The sequence below is a fragment of the Anomalospiza imberbis genome, chromosome 33 (assembly GCF_031753505.1).
Source record: "Anomalospiza imberbis isolate Cuckoo-Finch-1a 21T00152 chromosome 33, ASM3175350v1, whole genome shotgun sequence".
Lineage (NCBI taxonomy): Eukaryota > Metazoa > Chordata > Aves > Passeriformes > Viduidae > Anomalospiza > Anomalospiza imberbis.
The window spans coordinates 539,446-560,004 of NC_089713.1; the positions used below are offsets into that span (position 1 = coordinate 539,446).

Below are 20,559 nucleotides of genomic sequence, written 5' to 3' on the forward strand. Positions count from 1 at the left end.
GTATGGGATCAGATGGGATCCATCCTAGGGGGATGAGGGAGCTGGTGGATGAGCTCCCCAAGCTGCTCTCCATCATTTACCATCAGTCCTGGCTCACCAGGGAGGTCCCAGAGCACTGGAGGTGCCAGTGTGAGCCCATCCCCAAGAAGGGCTGGGAGGAGGATCTGGGGAACTCTAGGCCTGTCAGCCTGACCTCGGTGCCAGGCAAGGTTCTGGAACAGATCACCCTGAGTGCCATCACAGGGCACCCACAGGATGGCCGAGGGGTCAGAGCCAGCCAGCGTGGATTTCAATGTCTGCATGGATGATCTGCATGAGGGGATTGAGTCCAGCATCAGCAAATTTGCAGATGACACCAAGGTGGGTGTGGGTGTGGATGTGCTGGAGGATAGGAGGGCTCTGCACAGGGACCTGGACAGGGTGGATCCAGGAACCAAATCCAACAAGGTGAGGTTTAACAAGTCCAAGTGCCAGGTCCTGCACTTTGGCCACAACAACCCATGCAGAGCTACAGGCTGGGGACAGAGTGGCTGGACAGTAGCCAGGCAGAAAGGGACCTGCAGGGACTGATGGACAGCAGGCTGGACATGAGCCAGCAGTGTGCCCAGGTGGCCAAGAAGGCCAATGGCTCCTGGCCTGGATCAGGAATGGAGTGGCCAGCAGGAGCAGGGCTTCTGTGGCAGCCCTGATCTGCCCCCAGCTCTGCACACAGACATTGCTGCTGCAGCTTCAGAGGAGGGAACAAAAGGAGGATTTCTGGTGAAAACTTTCCTGGGAGATCCTTTAGTTCATTTAAAGCCACTGAGAGCACAGCTCCTCATTGACACCGTCTGGGGCCACAGCAAAGGTAGAGAGAAACAAAATGAGAAATGGCACAAGGAATGGCCTTTGTGGACAATCTTAAAATCTAAAACACAGGGGAAAAACCCCACAACCAAACCAACAGGAGCAATCAAAGATGCCTTTTACTACAAATGATTTGCAGAAGCTGGCCAGCAATTTTGTCAGTGCTACCCAGAGTGCTTTTGTGACAGGAAACTCAGACTTTTTGTCACAGGCATCATGATTAGCAGATCTTGAAATGCTCTCATGTCCCTGAGCACTAAGTCACGGAGAATTAAAGCCACACAGGCCACATCTACAGTGCTCAAACACAGCCCTGTTGCTGCTGCTGCTGCTGAACTAGAATCAGCTGACAGAGGCCATCACAGAAATTGCCTCTGGAGTGTCAAATACAATGAAAAAATCCACCAGGAGAAAGAGAAACCAGAACTTCTCAACACACTTCATTGTTTCTTCCAAGCAGCAGCAGAAAATGGAGATGCCCAGAGATATTTCCAGCAGCTGCTGATCCCAGTGGAGCCCAGCCTGCTGCCCAGTCCCAGCGGGAACCTGAGCCCAGCCCGGGGAGCTCCCGCAGTGTCGGGAGCTCAGGGAGCCAGGCCCAGAGCCCCGGGCACGGCACAGACGGAATGTCCTGCGGCCCAAACCTCCTGCTCCTGCCTCACAGCGCCCAGCGTTCTCCCCCTCCTGCTCCTCTCCCAGCACGGCACACATTCCAGCTCGGAGAAGGCTTCCCCAGAGAGGGCTCCTGCTCCTGTTTCAGCCTCAGTGTCCCTGCAGAGAAGCAGGGCATCTTTCAGGCACTTCCACAAGCTCCGGGTTCCCATTTCGTGGGGATTCTAGGATGAAAATAGCCTTGTTAGGAAGGACAAAAGCGGAAGGAGTGGTGTCGCTGTAGAGCAGGATGGGAACAAAAATGACTCCAAATCAAAGGCAAAGAGAATGAACTCTGATTTATTTCAAATGCACCGCTCTGTTTATAGAGAACATCGTGCGGACTGATTTCGTTGGTCTTAGAGTAAAAACATCTCACACCATTGGTGTGCAGTGAATGACACACAGTGACAGAACCTATCTATAAACAATGTGAACAACAAGATAGATTAGAGAATTATTTACATTCTTTCCCAACTGTCTCCCAGGCTCTCGCCTGGTTAGAAAACCTTCTCTTTTTCTCTCTGACTGAACTGAGAATATCCACATTTGCCTTCCTGATGAACTTTCTCCAGGAACTTGGGGCCAAGTGTTGGGACCCACGGTGGGCTGGGTGGGAAAAACACTTTGGCACTTTTGCACAGAGCTTCCTTGAGGATGTTGAGGGGAGGAACAAAGGTGGGACAAGAGAGAGCTGCAGATCATTGAGAGAGGAACAAGAGTAGGCAAAGTCAAAGGGCAAAGGCATTAAGAAGGCCTTTGTGTCCAGGGGCATCTGCATGGAAACCACCAGGCCTCTGGCAGAAAGGCGGCCATGCCCACCAGGCCTTTGTGACCCGCGGTGACATCGTGCCCAGAGGCCATTGTGACGCATGCGCATGTCATGACCCTGCTGCCCCACCACCCATGCCAACAGCAAGGCAGCCTGGTCAGGGAGAGCGGGCTGAGGAAGGATGACAGCATTGCCTTTTGGTCTGCACAGATGTTGACTTTAGGTGTGGGCTGCTTTCACAGAATCACAGAATGACTGGGTTGGAAGAGACCTTCAAGATCATCAAGTCTAACCCATGCCCTAAACACCTTAACTGACCCATGGCACCAAGTGCCATATCCAGTCTTTTTGTGAACATTCCCAGGTCCCAGGGATGGTGACTCCCCCACCTCCCCAGGCAGGCCATTCCGATATTTTATCACTCTTTTTGTGAAAAACTTCCTCCTAGTATCCAACCTATATTTCCCCTGACACAGCTTGAGACTGTGTCCTCACGTTCTGACATTTGTTGCCTGGAGAAAGAGACCAACCCCACCTGACTACAACCACCTTTCAGGAAGTTGTATGGAGCGATAAGGTCACCTCTGAGTCTCCTTTTCTCCAGGCTAAGCAACCCCAGCTCCCTCAGTTGTTCCTCACAGGATTTGTGTTCCAAACCCCTCACCAGCCTTGTCGCTCTTCTCTCAAGCATCTCAACGTCCTTCCCAAACAGAGGGGCCAGAACTGGACACAGCACTCATGGTACGGCAACACTACAGGGGAAGAATGCCAAGTACGCCAGTGCCAAGTACAGGGGAAGAATTACCTCCCTGCTCCTGCTGGACGCACCATTCCTGATCCATTATTGGAGCCATTGGCCTTCTTGGCCACCTGGGCACACTGCTGGCTCGTGTCCAGCCTGCTGTCGACCAGTGCCCCCAGGTCCCTTTCTGCCTGGGCACTGTCCAGCTACACTGTCCCCAGCCTAGAGCAGTGCAGGGGGTTATTGTGGCCAAAAGGCAGGATTTGGCGAGTGATTTTATTAAACTCCATCACACTGGAATCTGTCCATCCATCACACTGTTCAGGTCTCCCTGCAGATCCCTTCTGCCTTCCAACAGATGGTAGGAGTAGGTAACTAAGCTTCCAGCTTAGTGTCATCTGCAGATTTATTAATGAAGGACTCAATCCTCTCTCATCCATGTGGTCAATAAAAATATTGAACAGAGCTGGCCCAGCACAGAGCCCTGAGGGACAGCACTGGTGACTGTCCCCAGCTGGATGCAGCACCGCTCACCACCACTCTCTGGGCCGGCCATCCAGCCAGTTCTGAACCCAGCACAGAGTGCTCCTGTCCCAGCCATGGGCTGCAGCTTTTCCAGGAGTGTGCTGTGGGAGACAGTGCCAAAGGCCTTGCTGGAGTCCAAATAGACACATCCACAGCCTTTCCTGCATCCACCAGGAGGGTCACCTGGTCATGAAAGGAGACCAGGTTGATCAAACACGACCTACCCTTCCTAAACCCCTGCTGGCTGGGTCTGACACCCTGGCCATCCTGGAAGTGCTGTGTGATGACACTCAGTGTGAACTGTTCCATGACCTTACTGGGTACTGAGGTCAGGCTGACTGGCCTGTAATTACCAGGATCCTCCTTCCCACCCTTGCTGTGAATGGGCGTCACATTGGACAGCTTCCAGTCATCTGGAGCCTCACCAGTGAGCCAGGACTGCTGGTAAATGATGGAGAGTGGCTTGGCAAGCTCATCTGACAGCTCCCTATCCCCCTGGGGTGGATCCCATCTGGTCCCAAAGGTTTATGAACATCCAAGCAGCTCAGAAGTTCTCTGACTGCCTCCTCTTGGATAACGGGTGCACCATTCTGCTCCCTGACACCATCAACCAGCCCAGGAGGACAGTTGTCCTGAAGGCAAATAGTCTTCTCACTAAAAACTGAGGCAAAAAATGGCATTAAGCATCTCTGCCTTCTCCTCATCTGCAGTTATTGAAATCCCTTCCGCATCTAATAAAGAACAATGGTTGGTCTTACCCTTCCTTTTACCATTGATATATTTGTAATAACATTTTTTATTATCCTTTACAGAAGCTGCCATTTTAAGTTCAAACTGAGGTTTGGCTTCCCTAATTTCTTTCCTACATGCCCTAGAAAGCCCCTTAAATACTTCCTGAGAGACCTGACGCTCCTTCCAAAGATGATACATCCTCCTTTTATTCCTACATTCCTTCAAAACCTCCTTGCCTATCCAGGCTAGATGTTTGCCTTGTCGACTCGTCTTTGGGCACACAAGGAAAGTCTGTTCCTGTGCCTTCGAGATCTCTGTTTTGAAGCTTGCCCACCTTTCCTGAACTCCTTTGTTTTCAAGGGCTGCTTCCCAAGGAACTCTCTGAATAAGTCTTCTAAGTAGGCCAAAGTCTGCCCTCCAAAGTCCAATGTAAAAGTATTATTAGTGTTCCTCCTGGCTTCACCAGATATTGAGAATTCTATAATTTCATGATCACTGTGCCCCAAGCGGCCTTCAACCACCACATCTCCCACCAGCCCATCTCTATTTACAAACAACAGATCTAACATAGTCCCTCTCCTGGTGGGCTCACTCACCAGCTGAAACAAAAAGTTGTCCTCCACAAACTCTAAAAGTTTCCTGGACTGCCTCTTTTCAGCTGTATTGAGTTCCCAGCAGATGTCCAGCAGGTTGAAGTCACCTACAAGAACAAGGGCTGATGATCCAGAAACATTCTCTAGCTGCTTATAGAATGAGTTGTCCACCTCTTCTTCCCGGTTGGGTGGACGATAACAGACTCCCAGTAGGATGTCAGCCTTGTTGGCCTTCCCCCTAAGTCTCACCCATAGACATTCAAATTCATCATCATTAGTTTCAACACCCACAGCATCAAAACCTTCCCTAATGTAAAGGGCCACCCCTCCACCTCTTCTCTCTTTCCTGTCTCTCCTGAAGAGCTTGCAGCCATCCAGTGCAGCGCTCCAGCCATGTGAGTCGTCCCACCCTGTTTCTGTGATGGCAATTACATCACAGCTCTGCTGCTGCACCATGGCCTCCAGCTCTTCTTGTTTGTCACCCATGCTGTGTGCACTGGTGTACATGCACCTCAGCTGGGCTGCCGATTTCACCCCTAACTCAGGCGTCCCACTCACGAGCCTGCTTCCAGAAAACCCAGCTGCATCCCCTTCCCTTCTGTAAAAGTTGCCCCATGATTAAAGAATCCCAAATTTTACCAGTGACACCACCCCAGAGCCACTCGTTTATAATGTGACCTCTCTTATTGCTTTCAGCATTTTTCTCAGACTCCAAAGGGACTGAGGAAAAGACTGTCTGTGCCCCTGTCCTATTAACCACCTGACCCAATGCCCCAAAGTCCCTTTTAATTGCCCTGACACTCCTCTTTTCAGTCTCATCACTGCCAGCCTCGGGTATCAGCAGTGGGCAATAATCAGAGGGCTGAATCAGCCCAGGCAGTGTGTCAGTGATATCCGGTACCCGGGCCCCAGGGAGGCAGCAGACCTCTCTGTGGGGTGGGTCTGGTCGACATATGGGGCCCTCTGTTCCCCTCAGAAGGGAGTCACCCACCACGATTGCCCTTCTTTCCTTTTTGATGTTAGAGGTGCTGATCTGTCTCACAGATGAATCATAGCTGGGAGGTTCACTGTGCAGATAATTTTCTTCTAAACCATCTGGCTGACTCTCCAGATCCAGGGGATCATACCGAATCTGAAGGGGCACCTGGCTTGGGAGAGGGGGTTGGGAGGGATTTTTATTATTACCTCCTGGAGTAGGTACCCACTCCCACTCCCCTTCATCGGCCAGGTGTCCTTCTATAGCCTGACAGTGGGAGGAGTGGGAGACAGCGGGAACCAAGGAGAGCATTGCTGCCCTGCCAGACCTCATGGAACCAAGGATCCATTGTGACACTGCAGGGCCCTGGGGCACCACGGTGCCATTGTGACACTGCAGGGCCCAAGGATCCAAGGGACTTTGTGACACCAGAGGGACATTGTGACATTGGGAGGCCTCATGGAATCATGGACACCATTGGGACACTCAGGGGCCTCATGGAACCATGGTGACACCAAGTTGTCTGGGGGTGTTGATCTGCTGGAAGGCAGGAGGGCTCTGCAGAGGGACCTGGACAGGCTGGATCCAGGGCCCAAATCCAACAAGGTGAGGTTTAACAAGTCCAAGTGCCGGGTCCTGCACTCTGGCCACAACAACCCCTGCAGCGCTACAGGCTGGGGACAGAGTGGCTGGACAGCAGCCAGGCAGAAAGGGACCTGCAGGGACTGATGGACAGCAGGCTGGACATGAGCCAGCAGTGTGCCCAGGTGGCCAAGAAGGCCAATGGCTCCTGGCCTGGATCAGGAATGGAGTGGCCAGCAGGAGCAGGGCAGTGATTCTTCCCCTGTGCTCGGCACTGGTTGGGCAGCACCTCGAGTGCTGTGTCCAGTTCTGGGTCTCCAATTTAGGAAGGACATGGAGGGGCTGGAGCATGTCCAGAGAAGGGCAACAAGGTGGGTGAGGGGTCTGGAGCACAAGTCCTGTGAGGAGCAGCGGAGGGAGCTGGGGTTGTTTATCCTGGAGAAGAGGAGGCTCAGGGGAGACAAGGTGGTGTCAGGGAAAAGGTTGGACTGGATGATCTCCAAGGTCTTTTCCAGCCTTGCTGATTCTGGGATTCTCTGAAACCACCCTTGGAGCAGTTGCAGGAGGAGCCCTGGACCTCCTCTTCAGAAGCTCCAGCAGCCCAGGTCCCTCAGCTCCTCCTCACAGCCCCAAAGCCCATCCTGTCAGTCCTGCAGAGCCTCTGCAGCCCCTCCTCACTGCCCAGAACAGGCAGCCCCACAGCCAGACACAGCAGCCCAGATGTGCCCCCCTGGCCTGGGCTGCCTCTGGCAAGGGAGCAGCACGAGGCACTGCTGGAGCCTGCAGACAATTCCTGCAGCACTTGTGGGATGATCCTGCTCCCCAAGGGCTGTTCACATGGTGCCAAGTCAGGAACTGGAATGGGGAGTGGGGCCAAAGAGGAAAGGGCAAACAGGGATGGGCTGTTTGCAGGGGAGGGAACAAGGATGGGCAATGGGAAGAAATGTGCACTAGGGAAGGAAAAAGAAACCAAAGGAGAAGCCAAGGAAATGCTCAGGGCAGTTTGGGGGTGGCTGCCAGGCAGCCCTGGCTCTGAGCAACAGCATCTGCAGTGGGACAGGAAACTCCCAGCTGATGGGAACAAACTTTCTGGCTGGCTGCAGAGGCCAGGATAAAGCTGAGTGGTTTCCCTGGCGTCCCCCAGCCCTTCCTGGCCCCCGGGCTGATGGCATTTGTGCTCCCTCAGGTTCCTGTCCCCACAGCAGCAGCATGGGGGTGCTCCCGCCTGCTGTGTGCAATGCAAACAGGGGCTCCTGAGCCAGCGCTGCCGTGGCTGTGCCTGCAAGGATGCGGCACCTGTGTGAGCTGGGGGAGAGGCCAGGGCTGCAGAGGGGGGATGTTGTTGGCAGCTCCATCAGGACGCTCTGGGACGCTGCCCTGGGCTGTCCAGCGCACTGGGGATGGATCAGCCCCTGCTCTGCTGCTCCTTCCCGTCTCCCCCAGGGCCCTTGCAGAGCACCAGCCATGCTGTTTGCCCCCAGCCTGCCCACGGCCAGCCTGGGGCTGCTCATGGGGGTTTTCTGTGCTGAGCATTGGCCTGGCCGTGTTCTTGAGAGAGCCTGGGCAAGGAGCCTGGAGCCCCCAGGCCCTGGCCTGAGGCGTCAGCGCTGCCCCAGCAGTGCCCATGGGCTGTCCATGCTGCAGCCCCGGCACTGCCACCCCCAGGACTGTGCCCGGCCCCGAGAGCACTCAGGCCCTGCAGCAACACCAGGGCCACCAGGGCAGCGGGGCAGGGCCACAGGAGCAGCACTGGCAACACCAAGTGCTGCTGCTGCTGGGCACAGCTGCTGTGCCAGCACTGATCTGACCCCAGCTCTGCACACAGACATTGCTGCTGCAGCTCCAGAGAAGGCAACAAAAGGGCATCTCTGCAGAAAACTTTGCTGGGACATCCTTGAGTTCCTTTAAAGCCACTGAGAGCACAGCCCCTCATTGACACAGTCTGTGGCAACAGGGAAGTTGGAGAGAAACAAAATGAGAAATGGCACAAACAATGTCATTTCCTTGTGGACAAATTAAGAAAGAAAAACAAAGAAAAAGAACCTCCAAAACAAAACCAACAAGAAGTATCAAAGATGACTTTTATTACAATTATTTGCAGAAATTGTCCAGCAGTTTAATGTTCCTGAAAGCATCCAGTCATCAGTGTCCACACTGCAGCCTTGAGCTCCTGGTTCCTCAGGCTGTAGATGAGGGGGTTCAGGGCTGGAGGCACCACTGAGTACAGAACTGACAGGGCCAGATTCAGGGATGGGGAGGAGATGGAGGGGGGCTTCAGGTAGGCAAACACTGCAGTGCTGAAGAACAGGGAGACCATGGCCAGGTGAGGGAGGCAGGTGGAAAAGGCTTTGTGCTGTCCCTGTTCAGAGGGGATCCTCAGCACGGCCCTGAAGATCTGAACATAAGAGAAAACAATGAACACAAAAACAACCAAATGCTGCACACACACTAACAGCAATGAGCCCAAGTTCCCTAAGATTGGATTTGGAGCAGGAGAGCTTGAGGATGTGTGGGATTTCACAGAAGAACTGGCCCAGGACATTGCCATGGCACAGGGGCAGGGAAAATGTATTGGCCGTGTGCAGCAGTGAATAGAGAAAGGCACTGGCCCAGGCAGCTGCTGCCATGTGGGCACAAGCTCTGCTGCCCAGGAGGGTCCCGTAGTGCAGGGGTTTGCAGATGGACACGTAGCGGTCGTAGCACATGATGGTGAGAAGAGAAACCTCTGCTGAGATGAAAAAGACAAAAAGAAAAAGAGCTGAGCAGCACATCCCTTGTAGGAGATGGTGCTGGTGTCCCAGAGGGAATTGTGCATGGCTTTGGGGACAGTGGTGCAGATGGAGCCCAGGTCGCTGAGGGCCAGGTTGAGCAGGAAGAAGAACATGGGCGTGTGCAGGTGGTGGCCGCAGGCTACGGCGCTGATGATGAGGCCGTTGCCCAGGAGGGCAGCCAGGGAGATGCCCAGGAAGAGGCAGAAGTGCAGGAGCTGCAGCTGCCGCGTGTCTGCCAGTGCCAGCAGGAGGAAGTGGCTGATGGAGCTGCTGTTGGACATTTGCTGCCTCAGGAAATGGTTATCTCCTGAGGAGAAAAATACAGCACTGAGTCAGGCCACTCATCTGCAATCAATATATATTGCATATCTCATAGCAATTCAGCATTCAGGGTCTCTCCTTTTAAGAACACTTCTCTGCATTCCCCTCACCTGGGTCCTGGGTTTTGCAGGAATTGAGAGCATGGGCTCACAAATGGGCTCAGCAGGATTCCTTCTTCTTGACCAGTGAGAGGCAACTGAGAGTGCCAGCTGATCTCCAATTAAATGGACTTGTGAAACACCAAAAATCTTTTCAGCTCTGCTGTTTGCAATTTGCCCATCTGAAGAACTGAGCTGAGGGAATTCCTTGTATTCGTTCATCCAGCTGCAGCTGCCACAGTTAGGAGTGGTTGTGGGTGTTTGAAATCCCTGACATTTCTAATGCACTGCCGGTGAACTCGTGTGGGTCTGAGAGGCACAGGGATGGTCTCTCAGTGCAGGGACAAGGAGCAGCTCTGGCCATCAGGGCAGTTCTCAGCTGCCCCTTGCTGGCAGCTTCGAGCTGAAGCAGAGGCACCCAGAGGAGTTCCCCTAGAGAGAACCAGGGCAGTGCTGAGAGCAGAGGGCTCTGGGGTCAGAGAGCAGATGGACAAAGCCCTTGCCTTCTCTCAGGGTGCCTCATTGGGATCTCAGCTGTCTCCTGCCAGGCTGGTGCACAGAGGGATCATTGCAGCTGCCCAGGTGCAGCTGCCCAGCAGCATTTCCCTGGCCCTGCCACTGAACTGTCTGCTCCATGGGGATCCCAGGCAGCCCAGAGACAGCACAGGAGAGCTGTGCCCTTCTGGAGGGCACCTGCAGCCCTGCAGGACACCCAGGGAATCAGCTGAATGGCCCCTGAGGGCACCTGGGCACTGCTCCCACAGACACATCTCCACAGCAGCACCAAAGGGTCCCTGCCTGGACGGGCACCTGCCACCCCCAAACCCTGGCACTGCCTCAGAAAACCCAAGGGTGGCAACAAGGACAGCACAGGCACCTGGGCATGGCAGTGAAATGCCACAACGCTCCTGCCAGGGGAGGCGGGACACAGAGACTGATGGAAATCAGGGGCTTGTCCTTCCTTGCCTGAGCTCTGGCTGCTGCAGGGGCTCTGCACAGACGAGTCCCCATGGGATGAGGGCAGGGGCTCTGCTTAGGATGGGAAAGGAGCCCGGGGAGGAGCTGCTGGGGGAAGGTGTCTGAGCCACAGGGACAGCAGGGAGGTGCCACATCCCCCTGCCCAGCATTTGTGGCAGCAGCTCCCTGTCCCTCCCTGCCCGTGTCTCTGCTGAGGGGGGCTGTTCCTGCCAGCAGCATCTCCCTGTGCCCAGCTCCGCTCCCTGCCAGGGCTCACAGAGCCCATCCCCACCCCACGGCCCTGGGGCAGCTCTGCCTGTGCAGGGACCTGTCCTGTGCCTCTGAGGGGGCAGCAGGGAAGCCCCGCTCTGGAGCTTGTTCTGCTCCACGCCAGGACATCCAGGAGAGCCACTCTGACAGGTCCTGTCAGTGCTGGCATTGTCAGAGACACTTCCAGGAACTCACCTGCATTGCTCTGCAGCCAGAGACTCACCGTGTCCAGGGGCTGTGCAGATTTCTCCCCTCATGGGGTCTCTCCTGTCTTCCCACCTCACCCCTTTAACGTCTTTGTCACTTTTGCTGCCTGCAGGTACTGCCCTGTCTGCCCTATGGCCACCTCCTCTGCACCAAAGGAACTGCGAGAGCCCTTGCAAAAGATCATGGAAACTGTGGGATGTGCCAGCCTTAGGAGAAGCCTCCAGGAATGAAAGTTGAACTTTCCTAGAGGCAGAGAATTATTCATTCAAACCCTGTGAAGATTCCTCCCCTAGTGAGAGCTCAGTCACTCTCCCAGCCTGTTGTAGATGTCGGCGAACCCAATGGGAAGAATGATGATGTCTGACTTATTTCAGAAGGCTGAATGATTTCTTTATTATAATTATGCTATGATACATTAATATACTATATAAAAGAGGATACTAAAAACTACATGCTACTCTCTCTAACTATCCTAACTCCCAACTCGTGACCCTGTACTCCAGAGTCCAGACACAGGTGGATCCGATTGGCCATCAGGCCCAAACAATCTACTGTGATCCAACCAGGCATTCGCTCTAGGTAAACAATTCTCCAAACACATTCCACAAGAGAAAAACAAGGAGCAGAAATAGAAATTGTTTTCTCTTTCACTTCTCTCTGTGCACCTTTATAAAAATCCTGAGAGAGAGAGAAATGTGCTTGCCACATATCACCTTTTTAGTATAAATTAAAAAAAAAAAAAAATATATATAAAACTGCATCTGCAAGTCTTCTGCAGGATCCTGCAAAAGAGAGCAAACACATCTCAAGAGGCCCCCTTATCAATCTGCTAGCTATCAATCAAAAGCCAAATCACATACTGATGTGGAATGTTCAGAGATCCTTTACCTGCAAACCATCTATCAAATCTCTAAAACAAAGCTTACAATACAAAAACCCAAACAACAAGGAAAAGAATGCTCAAAGTTCAAAGTCCAAACAGCTGATTCTCAGGAGAAGGTGTCCATTGTCTGGAAACGTTTATCTTGACATCCTCAAAAGTCCTTCTCATTGCTGAAACAGAGAACTGCTGAATCCTGAAACAAAACAACTGAATAAAGTCCAAATAACCATTAAAAAACCCATAAAGAAAAACCAAATGCGACATCATATAATTATCAAACACCAAAACACTGAATGTCATCCCAGAGACTTCAACAACCGATAAAACCAACTCTGGGCTGATCATCAACCATGCAAACATACCTTTCTTGTGCAAAAACCCATCACCAAATAAAAAAGAAAAAGACCTGAAAAATCTCTGAAATGCCATGGCCAAAACTCTTAAATCGACCACTTTTTTCTTGTTCTCTTGTCAACCACCTCTATTAAATTAATCTTAAATCTAACTTCAATGATACTGGGAGTTTTTTTGGTTTTTTTTTTTTTTTTTTTTTTTTTTTTTTTTTGTTGTTTTTTTTTTCCCGAACTCTTGGGATCAGAAGAATGCCCAGCAAGTAGCAGGCTTTAAGACCCTGCGCAGCTGGCGGCCCCGGTCCATGCGGGCGGAGCCAAGATCCCAAACCCGGCCATGGGGAGCGCGGTGCCCTCCGGCCGGGGGGCTGGACCAATCGGCCCCAGCCCGGCCGGCGAGGCGGGATCTTCACCTTCACAGCCCGCCCCCACCACGCGGCCAGCATCACGGCAACTCCTCCAGCATTTTGTTCATCCCGCACCTCAAACGAGAGCATGACACAAGAACTGCCCCAGGGCTCAGCAGAGAAGGTGCTTTCCCCAGAGAAATGCTGATTCTCAGGACTTGCGGCACGGCCGGGCCGGCACGCAGCTCCCTGACCCCTGGCAGCAGCACCCCCACGCTCTCCGGGCACAAGACCAGCGGCAGCATTCCCAGAACTCATCCCCCCCGCCCCCCAAACGGGAGCGGGAGGGACGAGGGGCCTCGAGCTCCCGCGGGAATCCCCCACCCAAGCAAGAATTGGACCAAGAAAAACTCTGTTCCCCAGAAAGGCACTAAACTTCATAACCTCCACTTTCGCGGCAGCTGCAAGGAGCTGCCGAGGAGCGCCAGCACCAGGGAACAGGCCGGGAGGGGACCCCGGGCTGATTGGAGGCAGCGGGGTCCGCTCCAGCGCGGCCCCAGGCTGCTGCTGCTCGCTGCTGCTGCTGGTGGCAGCGCCTGGGGACCCGGCGAAAGCCGCGGGAGGCGGCGGGGCAGCCGGGACCGGCGGGGCCGGCGCGGGCGTCAGAGCTGATGTCGGCGGCGGAGCTGACGCGGGGAGGTCCTCGGCCTCGGCTGCCGATGGCTCCATCGCCGGCTGCGGCGCCGGGAGGCTGGCTTCCAGCGCGGGAGGACCGGCTGCCGGTGCGGGGAGCGCGGCCGCCGCCGCGGGAGCGATGACGGGCGGTGCCGGAGGCGCGGCCGCCGACTCCGAGGCAGGGGCGAGCGGGGCCGGCGCGGGAGCCGGCGGGGGAGCCGGCGCGGGCGGTGCCTCCGCCCCTGCCGAAGTGGCTTCAGGCGGGCTCTCAGCGGCGGGTGTGTCTCCCAGCTCCGAATGGGCAGGAGGAGGAGGAGGCACGGCTGCGGGCGGGCGGAGCGGCGAGGGAGGCGGTGTCTCCGCGTCCGCCGGGGTCGGGAGCGGGCCCGCCCCCTCCGAGGGGAGGAGGGGGGCTCACACGCTGCAGGAACAGGAGGTGGAGGAGACGGTGAAAAAACCTCCCTCTGCGCAGAAGCAGAAGAAAACTTCTGAGCCACGGAAAAAGGCTCTGCCCCCCTCCTTTCGCGGGGGGGCACCTGCTGCAAAGACTGGACTATCGAAAAAGGGGTCCATTTCTAGACTATCGGAAGAAGCTCGAAATAAATTCTCATGTATCGAAACGCTCGGAGATCTCGCATGACGCTTTGCCTGATGAGGAAATACAGGGATCTCCAAGCTTCTGGATTCAGGGAAAAACCCAGATCCCTGAAAAAAACACGAGTGTCTGCATATTCAAGAAACTCCAATAAATCATCCTCAGGGATATAAATTCCATAGACCTTAGCCAAATCTCTCCAGACGGCAAATATACGGCCATGTACATGTAAGAAAATGACCTTTTTGTTCATACTGAAATGTTTCAAGAAACAGGCTGAGATAAGAAACAGACTGAGGTCAGTTTGTTCTGTAAATGTGTAACCGCAAAGGCATGTGGGCGGACCTATGCTGCAATGATATGTGCTTGAGAAAATCCCCAGGTTCCAAGGACAACCGTGAGGAGGAGGAGGCGCCTTCGTCCCGCGACCACCAAGAGGCAGAGGAACGACCACCTAGCAACGGGGGGCGCAGGCGCAGATCATACTGGCGCGTATCCGGAAAGACGACAGGATAAAAGGAGACGGACTGGGGGGGGGCGGCGCGGCTGTTGGCGGAGCGCTGACTCCCCTGCCGTCCAGCGCTGTTTTTGCTTCTGCTCTCATACATAGACTGTAATCAATAAATTTCACTAATTGGCATAGATAGCCTCTTGTGCTCATTCATAACAATTTGGTGCCGTGACTCGGATCGTGGACCTGGGGAACCCCTCTCTGGGGGAGGCGCCCCAAATCCACTCCTTTGAGTGGGCCCAGTTTGGGGTTTCCCCTTCGTCCCGACTGACGAACCCAAAACGTTGAGAGGGAAGCAAAGGAAGGGTAACGGGCCCAGGAGACCCCCTTCAAAGTTTGTGCACAAAGTCCGGACGAAGACGCAGGACGCGTGAGTATAACGGAATCCGTTCGGGCGGGGGTGGGATCCCGGAGTGCGGCGAGTGTGTGAGTTGTGTGAGAGGGGAGCTGACAGTCTGACTCCCCAAGCGAATGAGGACCCTTAGTAGTGCATTTCCCTAAGCCCGCGAGGGCCTGGGTCACGAACCAGGGGAAGCGATTGTGTTGTTGAGTGACTGAAGGCACTCCGGAGGATATGGGGCAGGGAAAGAGTAAATCCCCCTCCCCGGCGGGGGTAAAGCTTCCCCCAATTCCTAAGGATAGTCCCTTAGGGTTCATGCTGAATAATTGGGAACACTTCCCTGGAACTCCGGGAAAAGATAAGGCAAAAATGATACATTACTGTATAGAAATATGGGGAGGGAAAGAGATTTCCAAGAGAGTCTTCTGGCCAATATTTGGGTCATCGGAGGACTGGGTAAAGCAACTCTTGAATTTATGGGTGGCCAGTAAAAAGCCTCCTAATCCAGAGGAGATGAGTTATGCCCAGGTCTGGGTTGGGCATCCAGAAGTTTTTGTGTATAAATTATCTGAAAAGTTAAGGAATAAGAAAAAGAGACAAGCGGAGGATTCATTAGTAATCCCACCGCCGTATGCCCCTCCACCGAATGCGCCTCCTCCCCCGAATGAACCCCCCTCATCCGGAGAAGAAGACTTAGGTGATGATCAGCCCTCTGGCTCCCGGAGGGAAGGGGGCCCAGTAACACGCAGTCAAACGAGAGGCGGACTGTACCCTTTAAGGGAAATGCCAATGGGAGGGCCACAACCGGGGATAGGGTTTATCTCTGTTCCCCTAAGCTCGGGAGATGTCAGAGATTTCAAGAAGGAAATGGGAAGTTTGCTAGAAGACCCCCTGGGAGTGGCTGAAAGAGTAGATCAGTTTTTGGGTCCGAATATGTATACTTGGGGGGAGATGCAGTCCATTTTAAACATTCTATTTACGGCAGAGGAGAGGAATATGATTAGAACCGCAGGGATGAGAGTTTGGGATGCCGCACCGGGACATGCTAATGACCCAGCAGATACCAAATGGCCCCTCCAGAATCCTAACTGGGATAATCAAAATGCAGCCCACAGGGCTAATATGCAGCATTTCCGAACCATTTTAATCGACGGGATTCGGGAATCGGTTCCAAGGGGCCAGAATATTAATAAGGCATTTAATGATAGGCAAAAGAAGGATGAGACACCTACGGAATGGCTAGAGCGATTGAGAAAGAGTCTCCAACTCTATTCAGGATTAAAGTTGGGTGAACCGGCAGGACAGGCCATTCTCAAGGTGCAGTTTGTGTCGAAATCCTGGGATGATATTAGAAAAAAGTTGCAGAAATTGGAAGACTGGCAGGAAAGAGAACTATCCGAGCTGCTCCGGGAGGCTCAGAAAGTGTATGTTCGGAGAGAGGAGGAAGGACACAAAAGACAAGTTAGAATGATGGTTGCTGCGGTACGTGAAAGCAGGAAGGGAGACGAGAAACAGAAGCGGGTCCCTCCGAAGGGGATGGAAGGGAGAGATAGGCCAGGAAGGGGTGAGGGGAAGACTTGTCACTACTGTGGCAGGAGAGGACATTTTAAGAGGGAATGTAGGGTTAGAATTAGAGATGAGAAGGAATTCAAAGAAGATTAGGGGAGTCAGGGGCTCTATTTTATGGGGACCCAGAGATATCACAAAGAGCCCTTGATAAAATTAAAAGTGGGTCCCCAGGGCCAGGAGATGGAATTCCTGGTCGATACTGGGGCGGAAAGGTCGACCCTTCGGTTTCTACCCCCGGGTTGTGAGCTATCCCGTCACACTGCTACCGTAATTGGGGCAAAAGGGGAACCATTTGAGGTACCTGTTATTAAAGAAGTAATAGTGGAATCAGGAACCAAAATGGGGGTGGGAAACTTTTTACTGGTACCTGAAACAGATTTTAATCTTTTGGGAAGGGATTTGATTGTAGAATTAGGGATCCGAATTGAGGTAGTAGAAAAGGAGCTGATGATAAGACTTTGTCCGCTCCGGGTGGAGGATGAAAAAGAAATAAATCCGGAGGTTTGGTATAATCCGGACACAGTAGGGAAATTGGCAATAACTCCTTTTACGGTAAAAATTAAAAACCCTGAAATTCCAGTCAGAGTAAAGCAATATCCCATTTCCTTAGAAGGACGAAAAGGCTTGAAGCCCGAGGTCGAGAGGTTAATAGATAAAGGATTACTGGAACCATGTATGTCCCCCTACAACACCCCTATACTGCCAGTAAAAAAGGCAGACGGGTCTTATCGATTAGTGCATGATTTAAGGGAAATCAATAAACGAACAATTGCCCGATTCCCAGTGGTAGCTAACCCATATACCCTGTTAAGTAATCTGGGGCCGGAAAATCAGTGGTATAGTGTTATTGATTTAAAAGATGCATTTTGGGCATGTCCTCTAGATGAGGCCAGTAGGGATTTTTTTACCTTTGAATGGGAAGACCCCGACACGGGGAGGCGACAACAATTAAGGTGGACAGTATTACCCCAAGGGTTCACCGAGTCCCCGAACTTATTTGGACAGGCCCTGGAGCAAATTTTGCAAGACTATAATACAGACCCAGAAGTGAAATTGATTCAATATGTGGATGACCTGCTGATCGCAGGAAAATGTGAAGACAAGGTCCGAAGGGAAAGTATAAAATTACTTAATTTCCTAGGACTAAAAGGACTAAAAGTATCTAAAGCAAAACTGCAGTTTGTAGAGGAAGAGGTGAAATACTTGGGGCATTATTTAAAGAAAGGCGAAAAAAGGATCGACCCGGATTGGGTACAAGCGATCCTCTCCCTTCCTTTACCACAAAGCAAACAACAGATTAGGCAGATATTGGGGCTCACTGGGTATTGTAGACAATGGATTGAAAATTATAGTGGAAAGGCAAAATTTTTGTATCACAAGTTGACCCAGGATGGACACCTTAAGTGGACAAAAGAAGAGGAATCCCAATTCCAAGAGCTAAAGGAAACCCTGGTTCATGCCCCAGTTCTTAGTCTTCCAGACTTGAACAGACCTTTTCTTCTATTTGTGAATGTTGCAGATGGAGTAGCTTATGGGGTACTTACTCAAGAATGGGCAGGGAAAAGGAAGCCAATCGCATATTTATCAAAAATCTTAGACCCTGTGAGTAGAGGATGGCCAGGCTGCCTGCAAATAGTTGCAGGAAGCGCGATGCTGGTAGAGGAAACAAGGAAAATTACTTTCAATGCAACACTGAAGGTACTGACCCCACACAATATACGGGGTGTAATGCAACAGAAGGCAGAAAAATGGATATCGGATGCGAGGCTCCTTAAGTATGAGGGAATTTTGCTGGAAACCCCGAATTTCACTTTAGAAACCACTTCCCTGCAAAACCCAGCCTCGTTTCTTTTCGGGGAACCCGAAACTGACACCTTGTCCCATGATTGTGTAATCACTATAGAAGAACAGACTAAAATTAGACCCGATTTGGAAGAAGAAGAGCTGGAGGGGGGAGAGAGGTTGTTTGTGGATGGTTCCTCTAGGGTAATCGAAGGCCAGAGAAAATCGGGATATGCTATAGTGGGAGGGCCGAATTTGAAAATAATTGAATCTGGTGCCTTAGATAAATCCTGGTCTGCCCAAGCCTGTGAATTATATGCAATATTGAGAGCCCTAGAATTACTAAAAGACAAAGAGGGCACTATATATACAGACTCTAAATATGGGTATGGAATAGTGCATACATTTGGGAAACTGTGGGAAGAAAGGGGCTTAATGAACTCACAAGGAAAAGACTTAGTGCATCAAAGGCTAATAGTGGACCTCCTAAAAGCCTTGAGGGGCCCCACTAGAATAGCCATAGTCCACCTTAAGGGACATCAGCGGGGGATGGACTACCGGAGCAGGGGCAATAATGCAGCAGACCAGGAAGCCAAAAGAGCTGCACTACAGATATTCATCTTAAAAAAAGAAAAACAAAAAAATCCAGGGGAAGCCACAGGAGATTTGGGAGTAGCTTATCAAGAAAAGCTTGTGTTTACTAAAGAAGAACAAGACAGGTTCGAAAAGTTGGGAATAAAAGAGATATCAGGAAAATGGCAATTGAATGATGGTAGAGAAGTCTTGCCGAAGGCAGTGGCTCGACAAATGCTCAACAAAATGCATCAGAAAACGCACTGGGGTGCTCAAGGGCTCGTAGACCACTTTGCCACTCAATATATGACCATAGGTCTTCATGACCTGGCAAAGAACATCACCAGGGGGTGTCCAACTTGTTTGCGGGTAAATAGGAGAAATTTAAGGAAATTGCCTCTGGGAGGGAGGCCGGTGGCAAAGATGCCCTTTGCGCACCTGCAGGTGGATTTCACCGAACTCCCTCGGGTGGGGAGAGTAAAGTATCTTTTGGTTATAATAGACCACTTAACCCACTATGTGGAGGCGTTCCCCACGGCGAAGGAAACAGCCCGAACAGTAACTAGAATCTTATTAGAAGAAATAGTACCCCGATATGGAGTTCCCCAGACCATAGACTCCGATAAAGGCCCCCACTTCACCTCAAAGATAACACAATTACTGGCAGACACCCTGGGTATAAGATGGGAACAACACACTCCTTGGCACCCCCAAAGTTCGGGAAAAGTAGAAAGGATGAATGGAGAAATTAAAAAGCAACTGACTAAGCTAGTATTGGAAACTAAGATGTCATGGGTAAAGTGTCTTCCATTAGCATTGTTAAATATTAGAACTCAGCCACGGGCTGATGTGGGGGTATCTCCATTTGAAATGCTATACGGGATGCCCTATTCCCTTGAACGAGTTCATACCAATCCGAATATTGCAGATCAAAGCATCAATAAATATTTAAGCATACTAATGAAATATAAACAACAATTATGGGAAAAAGGAATGTGGGCTCAAAGACCACCACTAGATCTTGTATTACATCAGGTACAACCTGGCGATTGGGTCCTTGTCCGAGGCTGGAGGGACGATTCACTTACTCCGAAGTGGGAAGGACCATACCTCGTCCTAATTACCACTGATTCGGCAGTCCGAACAGCAGAAAAAGGATGGACGCATGCCAGCCGAATTAAAGGACCAGTGGATCCTACCCAGTTCGAACCTAGATCCCAGCAAAGGAAGGACTGGAGAGTTAAAGGGAGACCAGGAGATTTGAAGTTTACCTTACAGAGAGAGGACTCACAGCTTTGATGGACCTTGCGGGTTTTGAGGACCTATGGGTGGGGGACAATTGGGATTTGCAGAAGTGGCTCATTGGAGACTCCGAAGCTCCAGGTTATTGTAAATATTTAGAAGATTTAGCAAATCAACCTTATTATAGGCCTGTAAGACTAGAGAACCGAGGGGAACCTTGGACTGGAGAGAGTCACGCCAATCAAGACGACATTAGAGTGAAATGTAGTTGGCTAGACTGTAATTGTTATCCATTTGTATGCTTTATTTGCAAAATTTGTAACGAGCGGTGGTGGACCCATTGTAGGAGGGGAAGGGCTCCTAAAAGCGTGTGTCAGCGTTGCTGGAGGGTGCAGCGTAAAATAACTCAGGAAGTACTAAATTGGAAAGTAGCCAACCGGGAATTAAAGGCAGGTACCCCTGCCTGGTGGGAAATTTATACAAAAGGAATAAATCCTGACTTTCATTGCTATCACTCCAACGAACCCTCGGGGCCGTTCCTAACCGACATAGTAATAGTCAAGTGTCGGAAGCTCTTTAAAGAGCTCAGGTGTGACATCCCACAATTAAGAGAGCATAATTGGAATACTCGAAGATACAAGTGGGAGAG

The 20,559-nt window shown here is 51.9% G+C and overlaps 3 protein-coding genes across 5 annotated transcripts in view; 1 reads left to right on the plus strand and 2 right to left on the minus strand.

Annotated features, from left to right (window-relative positions):
* The window catches only part of LOC137463986 (olfactory receptor 14A16-like), a 55,710-nt gene extending 42,358 nt beyond the window's left edge, over positions 1 to 13,352 (minus strand). Inside the window, exon 1 of the mRNA XM_068175320.1 lies at positions 13,115 to 13,352. Coding sequence (XP_068031421.1) covers positions 13,115 to 13,352 — 238 coding nt within the window. The remainder of the gene's footprint in view (positions 1 to 13,114) is intronic.
* Positions 1 to 20,559, minus strand: part of LOC137463965 (zinc finger protein 208-like) — a 1,270,300-nt gene that overhangs the window by 447,205 nt on the left and 802,536 nt on the right. The gene's annotated exons all lie outside the window — the stretch shown is intronic.
* The window catches only part of LOC137463966 (zinc finger protein 271-like), a 1,077,684-nt gene that overhangs the window by 246,147 nt on the left and 810,978 nt on the right, over positions 1 to 20,559 (plus strand). The window lies entirely within an intron of this gene.